The 15818-nt window shown below is 42.6% G+C and overlaps 1 protein-coding gene across 2 annotated transcripts in view; it reads right to left on the bottom strand.

Moving 5' to 3' along the window:
• The window catches only part of LOC106549176 (dimethylaniline monooxygenase [N-oxide-forming] 4), a 103346-nt gene that overhangs the window by 7415 nt on the left and 80113 nt on the right, over positions 1-15818 (bottom strand). For both annotated transcript variants that reach the window (XM_087726680.1, XM_087726679.1), the window contains 5 exons: positions 13571-13759; positions 12439-12601; positions 7587-7729; positions 4835-5034; positions 1315-1667 (listed from right to left, as the gene is read on the bottom strand). In XM_087726680.1, coding sequence (XP_087582806.1) covers positions 1315-1667; positions 4835-5034; positions 7587-7729; positions 12439-12601; positions 13571-13759 — 1048 coding nt within the window. The remainder of the gene's footprint in view (positions 1-1314; positions 1668-4834; positions 5035-7586; positions 7730-12438; positions 12602-13570; positions 13760-15818) is intronic.

Genomic DNA, 15818 nt, shown 5'->3' with positions numbered 1-15818 from the left:
GACTATCATCTTGTTTGTCTATATCCTGCATTTTTTTGGGTGAAATTTTCTTTTATCAGCTATTTTGCAAGCAGCTATATTGCTTAATTGGGCAGCTCTGTCATTATCTACTTCAATACTGAATATTTGCATTTTAATACTTAACATAAAAAAGTGTGGTTACATATTATCTTTGTTTCCTTTTGATGTATTCATGTCCTGTGAGACTGAATCATCTTTCAAATTGGAAAGAGCTTAATCATCTGGTATTTATTTTATTTTGCAGCAAAGCTAGGAAGTGAGATTATAGAAATTCACCATTTTCATTTCGACTATTAATTGCCAGAAAGACAGTGCTGAATGATGTGAGAATCCCAACTTTCTTGCAGTGTTACTGGAAAGATATCTCCTTTCTAGATGCTACTTGGAAGATAGGCAACAATCCCCGAAATGTCCAAGCTACTATACCAGAGCAGGATATGGAACCAGGTTATGAAGATCCAGAGGTTTTGGGCAGAAGAAATTTGGGATACCCACCTGTGGGACTCAGCAATCATCATAACATATAATACAATATAATGTAATGCAATATCTAAATATTAGCATATTTTGACCATCTTGAAAATGTGGGCTGAACTTGTGAAAGGTGTGAACCCCGAAAATGCATTTGCAAGAATCTCCCTAATTGCATTTTGATGGATTTCATAATAAAGAGGCCAGATGCTTAGCTGGCATTCTAGAAACTAACATGCTATTTAATTACAATGTAGCATTGTGATGAGATTTCTACGGTTTTTGGCTTCATAAAATGTAAAGCTCACATGGGTGCAGACGAACATGAGAATATTTTAGTATTAAATGTAATATTAATATTAACCTGGAAAGCAAATTAAAGTTGAGGTTCGAGGTTCATTTTATTTATATGCCGCCCTATTCCCGGCGGGACTCAGGGTGGCGCACAAACCCAAGGGAGGGGAAGGGAAACACAAAGAACTACAACAAAAAAGTACAAGGGAATTTAAAACAACCAACAGCCACACGATTCGAGAGGGGAAGGGAACGCATCGACCCCAGGCCTGCCGACACAGCCAGGTTTTAACGGCTTTTCAGAAGGCCTGGAGAGAGGTGAGGGTCCGAATCTCTGCGGGGAGCTCATTCCAAAGGGCCGGAGCCGCCACAGAGAAGGTCCTCCCCCGGGTAGTAGCCAGATGACATTGGCCAGTAGACGGAACCCGGAGGAGGCCTAATCTCTGTGATCTAATGGGTCTTTGGGAGGTAATTGTCAGCAGGCGGTCTCTCAAGTAATGAAATATACTGTTTATAGATTAGCCTTACCATTAAACACTCTTGTAACCCAGCGAGCTTGAAGTTCCACTGCTGGTAGAATAGATCCTGTTACTGATATAAAACCTATGAAGGCAAGTGTGGGCTTCTGCAGGTGAGGAGGGAATACTTGTTTATAAAGGAATGTACTACTTTTGCAAACATTGCGAACCGATTCTTCCAGGAAGAGAAACGAAGGGGCATAGCCTGTGGTAAAAATGACCACATCTATATTTTCTTCTACAGTTCCATCTTCAAATATGGCAGAAGTCTCAGTAAACCTCTTCACATTTGGCTTTACAACCACTGAACCACAGAGGATGCAGGTGGGCAGTTCGTCATTTACAATGACGTATGTCAATGAACTGTTGGAAAGAACAAAAGTAGAAAGAAGCACTGTTAGTTCAACTATCCCCATTAGCCTAGTCCCATTTTCAGGTACTACCCTATTTTGCTTCTGAAAGACTTATATTCAGGGGTGGGTTGCTAATCCCGTTCCAACCGGTTCGGTTGGAACGGGGCTGGCGGCATCCTCGTGCACGCGCGCAGTTCACGCATGCGTCTTAGCGCCTGCGCAATGCTCCAGCTGCTCGCGGAGACTCACGCAGGCGCTGTATGTGCCATCCGGCTGCTCGCGGAGAATCGCGCAGGCGCTGTATGTGCCATGCGCCTGCGTGGAAGCACAGAAGCCTTCAAAGACCGGTAAGGAGCGCGGGCGGGCGGGTGGGCCCTTCGCCGTTCCGCGAAGTTACTTACTTCCGGGTTCGCCGACCAACCGGTTCGCGGGGACCGCCGCGAACCGGTTGAAACCCACCCCTGCTTATATTGACTCTCACTGCACAGACAAAAAATGTCAGCATGCCTTTCTACTTTCACCACCTTCCTTAACTGTTGCCTGGATATTAAATACTTCCAAATGTTGGGTAGTTCTTCAATTGTTAGAATTAGATCGCAGATAGAAGATAGCCGAATTTTGATGCCAGTCTGACTTGCCATTAACTGCTACAGAAATTTCTTTCTCCTATTTTTATTTCAGATTTCAGTATGGCTAGGCATAGATTATCCCCCAAATGAGATATGAGAAGTGACCCTAGTTAAGTAGTTGAGTGGCTAGTTTATCAGCAGATGGACAATCAAGTTTATTTATTTATTTATTTATTTGTCTTGTATGCCGCCCACTCCCGGAGGACTCCGGGCGGCTCACAAAAGATAAGGGAAAGGGGGGAACGAGACAAAGACAACATATTAAAAACAAAACCAACATTCACAGTTTCTGTGGAGGTAGATGCTTCTCAGCTCCCCCCAGCCTGCTGGAACAGCCAGGACTTGGTGGCTTTGCAGAAGGCCGGGAGGGTAGTAAGGGTCCGGATCTCAACAGGGAGCTCGTTCCAGAGGGCCGGAGCTGCAACAGAGAAGGCTCTCCCCCGGGGAGTCGCCAGCCGACATTGGCTGGCAGATGGAATCCGGAGGAGACCTAACCTGTGCGATCTAATTGGTCTGAGAGAGGTAATCGACAGTTGTTAACAGATCAGCCTGAATCAGCCTGGGTGATAGATTTGGTACAGGGGGCCTACAGATATAATCTCTGCTTTATGAGATCAGTTCTAAAATGTCTAAATTTATTTCTTTTAATTCTCAACGTGCAAATGATACTCTGCTTTTAATGCCTCTTGTAACTGAGCTAGAGTTCAGTTCTCGGTTTTTTTTTCTGAGAAAGCGAAAATAATTGTGTCTCATAAGCAATAAGTTGCCCAATATGGATTTGAGAATTCTCCAGGAACATAGTTCATAGAACACTTTCGGGAAAGGCTCAAGAATCAGCAAATAGTCTAGCTAGCGGTTTTAACAGTACATATTTTTCCCTGAGGAAGGGAAGTTTGTTAAAAATGCACAGGGAAAAGAAAATTTGACAACAGACCCCGAAGAGCAAATTAGTTTTTACTTACTAGCAGACTTCATCTTTTCTAAGCTCAGCATTTCGGCAAATACAATGTCATCAGTGGTGGGTTTCAAAAATTTTCACCACTAGTTCGGTGGGTGTGACTGGATGGGGGGGGGCATGTGGCTGAGCGGGTGTGGCCAACTTGACATCCCTCATGCACATGCCCGCTCAGTCACATGACCACCCCACCAAGCCACGCCCACCGAACCGGTGGCAAAAAAATTGGGACTTTTTGACATGTATGACCCTCCAGCTCATAGGCCAGATCCAGTTCCAGACTCAGTGGGGTGGCGGTAGCTGTCTCAGCTTTCCCTCCATCGCCCTTCCTGGCTGAAAAAGTGGGGCCGGTGGGCGGCGGGTCCACAGAAACAAGGTCGCACTCTGTCCTTGGTTAAGCCACCCTGAGGTCCAGTGGGAAGCCTTTCTCCTGCATGCTCATCTCGCAGACGGGACCCAATTGGCTCAGCATGCCAGCAGGAGTGGGGTGCTCCAGCTGCAACCGCTGGGAAGGCCCATCAGAGGCGAGAAATGGAGCTCCTCCCTTGGCTGTCACAGAAGCCGCTTGGGAGAGCTGCTCCCCACCTCCCCAGGTGAGGCCCACAGCTCATGCCAGATTGAGGCTGTTATCCGCTCCCTTTGTCCGCCCAGTTGGCGGGAGCGGCAGTGGCGCCAGTCAGGCTGTGGGCTCTCAAAGAGGTGGCCTGGAGGCTTCTTCATGCAGGCACATCCCTTGGACTTACAAATCCAAGGGATGTACATGCACGAAGATGGCAAGGGCAGCAGCTTTCTCACCAGCCGACTGGAGGACTTTTTGGCATCCTCTGGCCAGCAGCTGGTTGGCAAAGAAGCCTCTCAGTCATTGGGTCTCAAAGAGGCGGCAGCTGGGAGGATTTTTTGCCAGCCAGCCACTTCCCAGCAGTGGCGGCTGGCTGGGGGCTGCCAAAAACTCCGGTCAGCTTGCCTTCCGGACTCTGGACCAACTGCCACGGAAGATAAGTAGCCCAAAGAAAGAGGTGGTGGTGGGGAAGGAAGCAGGGCTAGAGCTGGGGCCGTAGGGCAGGGCGGCAAGAGGGTGGCGGCTCTGTGGCAAGGCCAGAGCTGGGGGATGGTGCATTCCCTGACCTGGCTGATGCGGGTGGCTCCAGAGTGGTGGCTCCAGGGCAAGGCTGGAGCCGGGGAATGGCACTTTCCCTGACCTGCCCGAGGTGGGTGGTGAGAGGGCCCCGATTCAGGGCAAGTGGGTGGCATGCTTACTTACCTTTATTAAGCTAAGCAAAACGGGCGAGGCATGGAGGCGACCAGCAAGGCACATAGCTGGGGCCTGGGCCGCATGGCAAAGGCATATACAGGGCTTGGATGGGTGGGGCAAGCATTGAGCGAGTGAGCGAACGTCAGGCAGGTGGGGTGAGCAAGCATTGGGCAGTCAGGTGGGGTGAGCGAGTGGCGATAGGAGACTGGTTCGGGGGCATGGCCAGCCGTCCTTTGCTACTGGTTCTCTGACCTTGGGGAAATAGCCACCACCGGTTTGGTGAACCAGTGTAAACCGGCTGAATACCACTTCTGAGTGTAATGCATAGAAAAAGAGATTACCTTTTAATAGGGAGCAATCCATAATTCTCATGGTTAAACCATTGATTGAATTTCTTTGCCAATAACTTGTCTCTAACTCTGACAGGAAGAAGTCCTTGAATGAAGCTTAGAAATCGAGTTTGGAAGACCATATCATTAGGCCAGCCAGCTTTTGACATCCGACTTAGTACCCAGGCTCCATTTCTGGTGCTGAGAAAGACCTAAGGGGTGAGAAACTGAAAAGAGCATTCCCAGGAACTCTCCAACTACTCCAACTACTAGTGATCTAGTCCAGCCAGGGCCAGATTTTCCTATAGGCTAACTAGGCTTCAGCCTAGGGCCTCACGATCAAGAGGGGCCTACATTCAAATTGTTAGCAAAATTAAAATTACACTATTCTAAAAACAGTGAACACTAAAACACTGAACCGAAAATAAGGAGAAATTCTACACATATGACTAATAAACAAACATAAAAATATATTGGTTAAGATCATTTCAGCGCCACGGCAGTTGGGGAGCCCGCCCACATTCCCGGCACTGGCGGTCGGGCGAGAGGCACGGCCGCTCCCAGTAGCCGCCCCGTCGACGCGGAGCCCACCAGCGGCCAGGCAGGTGAGGGTGAGGGGGCCGAGCTGGGCAGCTGAGCGCAGCAGGGGAGGCGGCTGGCCTCGCTGCCTTTGCCGCAAAGCAGAGCCACCCTCCGTCGGGAGGCCAGCTATATATATTGATATCTATCACAGTAATGATGTATTTTATTGTCTCTCATGTAATTTACAAACTTAAAAATGGGAGGTGAAAGGGCCTCATAAGTGGAATAGCCTAGGGCCTCTTTTCATCTAAATCCGGCCCTGAGTCCAACACTAAAGGGCAAAAAGGAGGCTAAATCCTTTTTGGTAAGTTGGTAAGATAGACAGCATTACTAATACATCCAAAACAAAAACATTAAAACAATATCCAATGGAGGCGCATAGCATGGAAGAACAATATTATATCAGGCTTACAACTAAGGATGTGAGAATAATATGACCTAATAATGCATAACCTATAAGAGGCTAAAGAATATGGCAAGCTAAAAACTTTTGGCAATATATTCAAGAAAGAATTAGAAAGCAGTGCAGGAAGGACAATAATTCTGAAATACAGGTAGAGGTAGTTCTTGACTTATGATCAAATTTCTGTTGTTAAGCGAGACAGACCTTAAGTGAGTTTTGTTCCATTTTACAATCTTTCTTGCTATAGTTATTAAATGAATCACTGCAGTTGTTAAATTAGTAGCATGGTTATTAAGTGAATCTGGCTTCTCCATTGATTTTGCTTGTCAGAAGGTTGCAAAAGTTGATCACGTGTGGCCAGGATATTGCAACCGTCATAAATACGAAGCAGTTGCCAAGCATCCAAATTCTGATCACGTGACCATGGGGATGCTGCAACAGTCGTAAGTGTGAAAAATGGTGATATCACTTTTTTCAACGCCATTGTAACAATGCTCACTAAATGAATGGCTGTAAGTCAAGGACTACCGGTAGTCAAGGAATGTTTGATTGCATCATTATGATGTCTTAAAATAGGAAAATTTTGGTGATGTCTATCAACTGCCAGGCCTTTTGTTAGGATTTTGCAGCCCATAAATAGTTTTCTGAACAAAGCCTTTAGACCTATACTTGACGGACATAGGAAACAACTAAAGTAACGTCATAAAAACTGATAAAATGAAAGTTTTCAGGAGATGCATGTGCTTAGACCAGCTTTGTTGAAATAGTTATGCCAGTCAGAGTGACTCAAAAGAAATTACGGCAGTAAATAAAGTTCTACTTAATGTTTATTTGCCATGCTCTTAGCATATGAGTCCTTATGAAAGGAGGCGTGAAAGAGCCCCGGATAGTATCTGCCTTTGCACTAAAGATACGGCAAAACCATGTTTCACTGCTTCTGACTCTGCTCTTTCAAAATTGATATTGTATGGGACTAAGAAACTCCAGATAGCCTATGCTTAAGATTAGCAATAAGTTAAACTGCTTAAAGTTTGGGTAACAGTAAGAAGCTGAGTCCAACGTAGAGATCTTATTGACTTTCTTTTTTTCCCCTTCTTTAATATCCTTTGTTTTAAGATATTTTAGACTGTGTTTGTTAAAAAGCTATACCATGTACGGGCTCTGGGAAGTCGGGGGGAGGGAAGGGAGGTGGGGTTTTAGGGGGAGGGGGGAGGGGGGAAATAATATGTGTTAGATCCTAAAGCACATGATTGCATTCGTATACTGTGGCTCTTTAATGTTAGTGTAAAAATAGGACAAGCTGAATATATTGATAGACAATAGAAATACACCGAAGGGAGGAGTAGAGCAAAAGAAGAAAGAGGGGTAGAGAGGGTGGGAGAGAGGATTGGAGGCAGGAGGAGAAGGAAGGGAGGGAATGTATTGGGAGAGAGGAGTGATAGAGGGGGAGGGGAAGTAGGAAGTAGAGGGGAGTGTTGGAAGGAAGAACGAAAGTTGGAGGGGGGTGAAAGAGGGTGTATGGTGGGTCAAGGTGGTATATTGGGTTTGTATTTTGGGGGGTATTGTCTATAAAAGGGAGGGCTGTGTTTATTATTCAATGTTATATGCCCCGGTTATGCACAGTATACATGTGATTGTATGGAATAAAATGGAAATAAACATATTAAAAAAAATTGATATTGTGTAATGATAATGGTGATGACGATGAGGACTCCAAGGTGATCACTTCTTTCCTACGGAAGAGTAGGAGCATAGCATAACTCATTCAGCAAACAATACCTTGGCAGCTATGCGGCTCACTTCCACAGCTACGTCGCCTCCAGTGTTCCCAGCACCAAGTATCAGAACATTTTTACCCTCCAACCCTTTTGGATCTCTGTATTCCCTGCTATGTATGTAATGACCTTTAAAGTTTTCAAATCCTGTAAAATGACAGAGAAGACAATGTCACGTCTCATGAGATATTTCCCCCTGACAATAAAACAGGTTTTTTTTTCATTACTCAGCACAGTGCCAAAGGTACTTTATTAAACTTTACAGTGTTTATATATATGTATGTAGGTACGTACAGAGTTCGACTCCTTATCAGCTATTTGGGCATACCGGGGGTTGTAACTCTAAATAGATACCTATCACCCTGGCTTAGCTGATAAGGAGTCGAACTCTGTGGCTTAATGGTTAACACATCTGCCTAAGATGCAATACAGCACAGGTTTGAATCCCAGTAAGGGTATGGCTAGCTGATGAGAGCTAAATAGCTTGAAATAGATCTATACTAGTCTCCCTTTATTTATTTATCAGCACAAATACAACACATATGTAACAAAGGCAACAGTAAAAATATTGGGTTTCTGTCTGGATGGTCTCTTGTGACGAGCCGATGGACAGAGAATGGAAGTAGTGAACTTCCTCCCATATTTGGGCATACCGGGGGTTGTAACTCTAAATAAATAAATAAATAAATAAATAAACAAACAAACAAACAAACAAATATACATACATACATACATACATACATACATACATACATACATACATACACACATACACACACACACACGTTGCCAAGACAATCTCAATCTTACACGGGAAAAGACCCGAATACAACAAGTCCATATATATGCTGGTCTTCGGGTATTCGGGTCTTTTCCCATGTAAGATGGTATTTCATAGACTCCTTGGTTTTCTAGCTGGATTTTGTCTTTGGGGTTTCTTAAGATGGGAGACTCCTCCCAAGAACCAAGACACAGAACAGGACAATGGCATCGCCCTCTTCCCTTATGTCAAAGGCACCACAGATAAAATCAGCAAAATTCTCCACAAACACAATATCAAGACAGCCTTCAATACTGACCAAAAAATAGCCAACATCTTAAGAAACCCCCAAAACAAAATCCAGCTAGAAAACCAAGGAGTCTACGAAATACCATGCAAAATCTGCCCTGCAACATACATAGGACAAACGAACAGGAGAATAAATGCATGCATCGCAAAACACAAGAACGCAGTAAGAAAAAAAGAAAAAACTTCCTCCCTTTTCCAGCACCTTAAAGCTACAGGACATGAAATTAATTTTGAAGGAACCAAATTAATCTCCAAAACTGAACACTTCAACAAGAGAATAATTATGGAAGCTATCAAAATAGAGAAATGCCCCCACAACATGAATAAACGTGATGATACCTCCCACCTGCCAGACATCTGGAAACCAACCCTAGTCAACAAACGAGCCCCACTCACCACCCAGGCCGTTACAACACAAAACAACAACGGACACATAGCCAGCACCAATCAGCACCAATCTACCAATCATGATACAACCACACTGCCAATCAATCCACTTACTGAAACAAAGCCAGCACTCCACACCCCGCCACCAAGATTTATAGAAAGACGGCAGCTCTGACCACGTTTTACTCACACAAACATGAAGCAGAAAACACCAGCCTGAAGATGGCGAGTGAGACCTCGCCGAAACGTTGCCAAGACAATCTCAATCTTACACAGGAAAAGACCCGAATACAACAAGACCAGCATACCTATACCTGTGAAAATCTATGAATCTGTCTGTCTGTCTGTCTGTCTGTCTGTCTGTCTGTCTATCTATCTATCTATCTATCTATCTATCTATCTATCTATCTATCTATCTATCTATCTATCTATCTATTTATCTATCTATCAGAGGCTATCTGCCAAGAGAGTTAGGGGAAATACTGTACCATAGCAAGAGACAGCTACATGGCCCTTAAACCTTGGATTTAATCCTCTCAAAGCATCTGTGAGTACAAATATCGCACCTCTCTGCAACACTTTAAAATGTCATTTTCTTTATTGACTCCCTTGATATTCTGTATAAGAGTTTTTTAGAAGGACTTGATTGGGTCTACTGGCAATATACTGGACTAAATAGTCCTGATCTACTGGAGCTCCGACATTATCAGATTTATTCAACTATAAATAGGACTGATTTCCTTCTGTTTTCTTTCTTCTGTAACAGGGCAACTTATTTCATTGTCTCTGATACCATTTAATTCTTCTGCCTTAAGTAGTGATTGTAATGATCCATCTCTCTTCTATGAAAAAAATGAAATTCAAAAAGATGTGATAGGAATTGCATAATTTTGAGAACATAAATAGCTACCATGGATGGAAATGGGGTAGACTAAAATAACAGGTGAGATAACGTGGTTTTAGGTCTTTATCCCTACTGTAATTTCCATTATAATTGCCTCTCTGCTTTCTGAGTCTGCTGTCATTCATGGGAGAAAAATCTTCTTTTGGAATCATTCTTCCCATTGAAAATAAGCAAGCATATGGGGAAGATAGCAATTCTCATATTGCAAAAACATGTAATAAAATTGCTTTTTGCCCAAACCCTTCCCCACTGGCTATTTATTGTTCAAATTATACATGCCAAGACTAGAAAAGTGATGTTAGTGTAATCCTGGATAGCCCCAAAAATGATTACTGACAAATCATACCCAATGGGTAGTCCTTACTGTACCACATCTATATGTAGGGAAGTAAGCAGTGGGGACCAGAAGTTTCGGTCTTGCAGATGACACTAAGATGACAGGAATAGCCAACACTCCAGAAGACAAGCTCAGGATCCAAAAAGATCTTGACAGACAACGGACTTTATCCAACAACATGAAATGTAATATGGAGAAAAGCAAAATTTTACATCTAGGTAGGAAAAACCAAAGGTACAAGTACGGATTAGGTGAAACCTGGCTCAAAAACACTTAACTGTGAGAAGGACCTTGGAATCCTAGTGGACAATCACTTAAGCATGAGTCAGCAGTGTGTGGCAAAAGCCAAAGAAAGCTAAATACAATCCTTGGTATAAACAGAGGCAAAGAATCAAAATTGTGAAGTGTTAGTATCGCTTTACAAAATCCGTAGTAAAATCACACCTGGAATACTGCATCCAGTTTTGGTCACCACATGACAAAAAAGATGTTGAGACTTTGGGAAAAATGTAGAGAAGTGCAACTAAGATAATTAAGGGCCTGGAGACAAAGACTTATGAAGAACGGTTACAGGAATTGAATACAGCCAGTCTAGAGAAAAGAAGAACTAGGGGTGACACGATAGCCGTATTCCAGTATTTGAGGGGCTACCACAAAGAAGAGGAGGTCAACAAGACAAGAAACAGTGGATGGAAACCAATCAAGGAGAGAAGCAATCTGGAATTAAGGAGAAACTTCCTAACAGTGAGGACAATGAACTAGTGGAATAGCTTGCCTTCAGAAGTTGTGGGTTCTTCATCACTGGAGGTTTTTAAGAAAAGACTGGATAGCCATGTGTCTGAAATGGTCTAACGTCTCCTGCTTGAGCAGGGGGTTGAACTGGAAGACCTCCAAGTTCCCTTCCAGCTCTAATCTGATTGATTGAATGCCACTGATGAAATATCTTAGAGTAGTTGGGCATGTTTCTTCTGCTAATCCCCTATGAAGGACAAAGGGAAGACTACAGATAGTCCTCTACTTATGACCACAATGCAACCCCATTTGTTAACATAACATTTGTTAAGTGAGTTTTGCTTCATTTTACAACCTTTCTTGGCACAGTTGTTAAGTGAATTACTGCAGTTGATATATTAGTAATCTGGTTGCTACGTGAATGTAGTTTCCACATTGACTTCGCTTCTCAGAAGGTCACAAAAGGTGATCACATGACCTTGGGATACAACAATGGTCATAAATATGAGCCATATGCCAAGCATCTGAATTTTGATCACATGATTGAGGGGATGCTGCAAGGTCATAACTGTGAAAAATGGTCATAAGTCACTTTTTGTTGTTGTCGTCGTAACTAAATGAACAGTTATAAGATGACAACTGCCTGTATTATTATTCTAAGTTGGTGTATAGCTGGCCACTGAAGTCTCTTGGCAGTTTATAATATAACAACTATCTTGATGTTAGATAGTTAAAATAACAATTAAAATCCAGAACACAAGTTACGCAAATAAAATGAATAATTAACAATTAAGCAACAGTTATAAACCAAAATGTATTTTAAGGACTTTTTAAAAAAGTTAAAGGAAACTTCAGGACCTTGAACTCTGCAGGAAAAACATTCCACAGAAATGAAGAATCAGCCAAGAAGGCTTGTACTAAGTCAATGCCAGATCAGCCCCCCACCCCTTGTAGGTAAACATCATCACTGCTCTCGGCAACTGTGGAAGTTCCTATATGGACCAAAGTTTTGTACTATTTACAACCAGCATTTTGCCAGGAAATGAACAAGCAGCCAGTGCAATAATTTGATCACCCATATGATATGGGCTCTTTGCATTTTCCCACAAACCAGTTTGGCTCTTGATTTTTACATATACTGAAGTTTTAGACTAGACACAAAAGTAGACCAACATACAGCATGTTACGTTTGTTCAGCCTAGAGGTCACCCGCCATGTGTCCTGTACTATTTTAAGGTCATTTTTGTCCTCCCCACAAAGAATGTACTTGGCTTTTTCACCCGTGATCAAATCATGGATTATTTATTTTATTTTGAATCAACCTGGCATTATAAAACAGCAAGACCGTGTTGTTTTTTTTTTTTTAAATAGCTGGAACCATGATCACATTGACTTATTTGTATTTAGCAAATTTGATCAAAACTCACCAGGAAAAGAATCTAAGGGCAGATTAACTTCTGTAAAATTGCCACTGCAGATCATAACTGCGTCAAAGACAGTTGATTCCTTTTTTCCGTTAGCCTCTGTGTAGACCACCCATTGTCCAGTAGTTGTGAAATCCGGATGTTCTCTGATGCTGTATACTGTAGTCTTGTATAACCCACAAACAAAACAAAACAACTCAGCATCATTATAGAGCGACGGCATCCCAAATTTTGCTATTATTTTGTGTTCTATTGGGATTTGTGAGGATTACTAGATAAGAGGGTAGAACTACTCAAAAGGCATAATAGTTGACAAGAGCACTAAGCACTCAGAAGAAATAATAAATCTCTCACTGCTATCCATATCTAACAGGGACTGCGTGTACCCTTTTCTATCTAAGCCAATTAAAGTGTAAACTCCAGGTTTTTACAAGATGTGGTATAACCCACTCAAAGAGTGTTGTACGCATGATCAGAAACACTATATTCCTGGGTATAACAATGGAATAAAATTCTAATAAATAAATAAAATACTGTATAGGGGTAGGAGGCAGACTGCAAAGAGCTTCCCAAAGGCAGCTGCCTAGATGTTAGAACAGGTCCCTTCCAACCCTATAGTTCCGTGGCACGACAAAACCGCGCTCGACTAAGCCGCGCCCGATTAAACTGCGTCACTGACGTCATCAACAGGGCGACAACAGTGAGCGCGGAGAAAGACGGGCGCTTTAAATAGCGCTTTGAAAGCAAGCTGATTCAACTTAAGGTAAGGGTTAGGTTTAGGGTTAGGTTTAGGGTTAGGTTTAGGGTTAGGTTAAGGGTTAGGTTTAGGTTTAGGGTTAGGTTTAGGGTTAGGTTAAGGGTTAGGGTTAGATTAAGGGTTAAGGGTTAGGTTTAGCGTTTACAGCGTGCTTCTGTCTCCATGCTGTTGTCGCCCTGTTGATGACGTCAGCTATGCGGTTTCGTCGAGCGCGCTTTAGTGGAACGTGGTTTTGTGGTGGAACCCTATAGTTCTATGGAATCTCTCTAATATAGTGGAGTTCTAATATTTTTAACATATCAATAGTTGAAATGTCACTTAACATTTGCATTCCTTTCCTATTCTGACTGTTGCAGAAATACCTATTTCCCCTCTCACCTTAAACTGAATGCAGTCCAGAAGGTGAAAATGTTTAGCATAATCCTTGAGGTACTCCAGGACTAAGGAGTGATGTAGGTAGTTGGGGCAGCTTTCTGGAAATGGGAAGTCACTGAAGCAGGTCATTTCCTTGGACGTGTTGCTCACCACAGATCTGTAAACATTGGTCCTTCCCTTTTCAGGAATGTCCTGTACAATAGTTGTATATAATATAGTAAATTGTTTATAAGCCTTTAAAAATCATTTTTGAAAGTGTTTTGCAATGCAACCTACTATTTACACGTAGTCTGCCTTAGCCAAGGGATAAATTTGGTTTTATTTAATTCTGCTGACCAGTGATATATAGCTACCTTTATTTTAATGACCTTAGTTGTCCAGCTTTGGACAACAAAATGAATGGCATATAAATGTAAATATTAAACAAATAAATAAAATGACATTGCATTTTCATCTTATTCTACAATCAAATTTTAATTAAATATGTGTTTGTGTGTTCATTTGCATCATTTCAACATTCCAAAGGAATCTTTTGGTGCAGGGAGACTTAAGAACACAAAAAGGGTTTCTGTGACACACTGATATATATATATATGGAAGATGTTAGCTTCCTCCCATAATTGGGGCTTACCAGGGGTTGTGACACTAAATATATACCTTCTTCCCTGGCTTCAGCTGATAAGGAGGAGAACTTGTGGCTTAATGGCTAAGACGTTTGCCTAAGATGTAATATAGCACAGGTTCGAATCCCAGTAAGGGTATGGCTAGCTGATGAGAGCTAAATAGCTTGAAATAGATCTATACTAGTTTCTCTTTATTTATTTATCAGCACAAATATAACACTATATATATATACATATACACACACACACACACACACATATATATATGTTATGTTTGTGCTGATAAATAAATAAAGGGAGACTAGTATAGATCTATTTCAAGCTATTTAGCTCTCATCAGCTAGCCATACCCTTGCTGGGAATCGAACCTGTGCTCTATTGCCTCTTAGGCAGATGTGTTAACCATTGAGCTACAGAGCTCGACTCCTTATCAGCCAGGCCAGGGTGAAAGGTATATATTTAAAGTCACAACCCCTGGTATGCCCAAATATGGGAGGAAGGTCACACTTCCATTCTCTGTCCTTCGGCTCGTCACAAGAGACCATCCAGACAGAAACCCAATATTTTTTACTGTTGCCTTTTTGTTACATTTGTTATGTTTGTGCTGATAAATAAATAAAGGGAGACTAGTATAGTTCTATTTCAAGCTATTTAGCTCTCATCAGCTAGCCATACCCTTGCTGGGAATCGAACCTGTGCTCTATTGCCTCTTAGGCAGATGTGTTAACCATTGAGCTACAGAGCTCGACTCCTTATCAGCCAGGCCAGGGTGAAAGGTATATATTTAAAGTCACAACCCCTGGTATGCCCAAATATGGGAGGAAGGTCACACTTCCATTCTCTGTCCTTTGGCTCATCACAAGAGACCATCCAGACAGAAACCCTTATTTATCAGCACAAACATAACAAATGTAACAAAAAGGCAACAGTAAAAAATATTTGGTTTCTGTCTGAGAATGTTGAGAATGTCATTTTAGTGATTCCCAGAATGAGGTAGTTTGGGGATGAGCATTGGAGTCTATATAATTAATCCTGGGAATAGCTAGCTTCTCTGGAAGCAGAGAATGCCTGGTTTCTTTGTCCTTCATCAAACAGGAAAGATTACAAAGGAGTTTTAATATATCTAAGGTATGCCAGTAAAATAGGATAGTAGAAAGTTTTAATACCGCCTACTCATTTGTCATTTTTTTTGTCATTTTATTGACATTTATAGGCCGCCCTTTTCCCTAAGGGGACTCAGGGCGGCTTACATTTCATAGGGGGGGGGGTGTGAGACAGGACACAAAAAAGAAAAAAAATGTGAATAAAAGAAAATAACCAATAAAACACAACATTCATTCGACATTCGGGCGGGGCAAAATTAGGGACTTATCCCCAGACCTGACGGGATAGCCAGATCTTAAGGGCTGTGCGGAAGGTCTGGATGGTGGTGAGGGTGCGAATCTCCACGGGGAGATCGTTCCAAAGCGTCGGAGCTGCAACCGAGAAGGCTCTCCTCCGCGTAGTCGCCAGTCGGCACTGACTGGCGGATGGAATTAGAAGGAGGCCTACTCTATGCGATCTGATGGGACGAAGGGAGGTAATTGGCAGGAGGCGGTCTCTCAAATAGTCAGATGCACTACCATGAA

The sequence above is a fragment of the Thamnophis sirtalis genome, unplaced genomic scaffold (genome assembly GCF_051295495.1).
Source record: "Thamnophis sirtalis isolate CommonGarterSnake01/CBP01778 unplaced genomic scaffold, rThaSir2_p1.2 scaffold_12, whole genome shotgun sequence".
Taxonomy (NCBI): Eukaryota; Metazoa; Chordata; class Lepidosauria; order Squamata; family Natricidae; genus Thamnophis; species Thamnophis sirtalis.
Note: the sequence above shows the minus strand (reverse complement) of the source record. Positions and strands in the feature narration are given on the sequence as shown.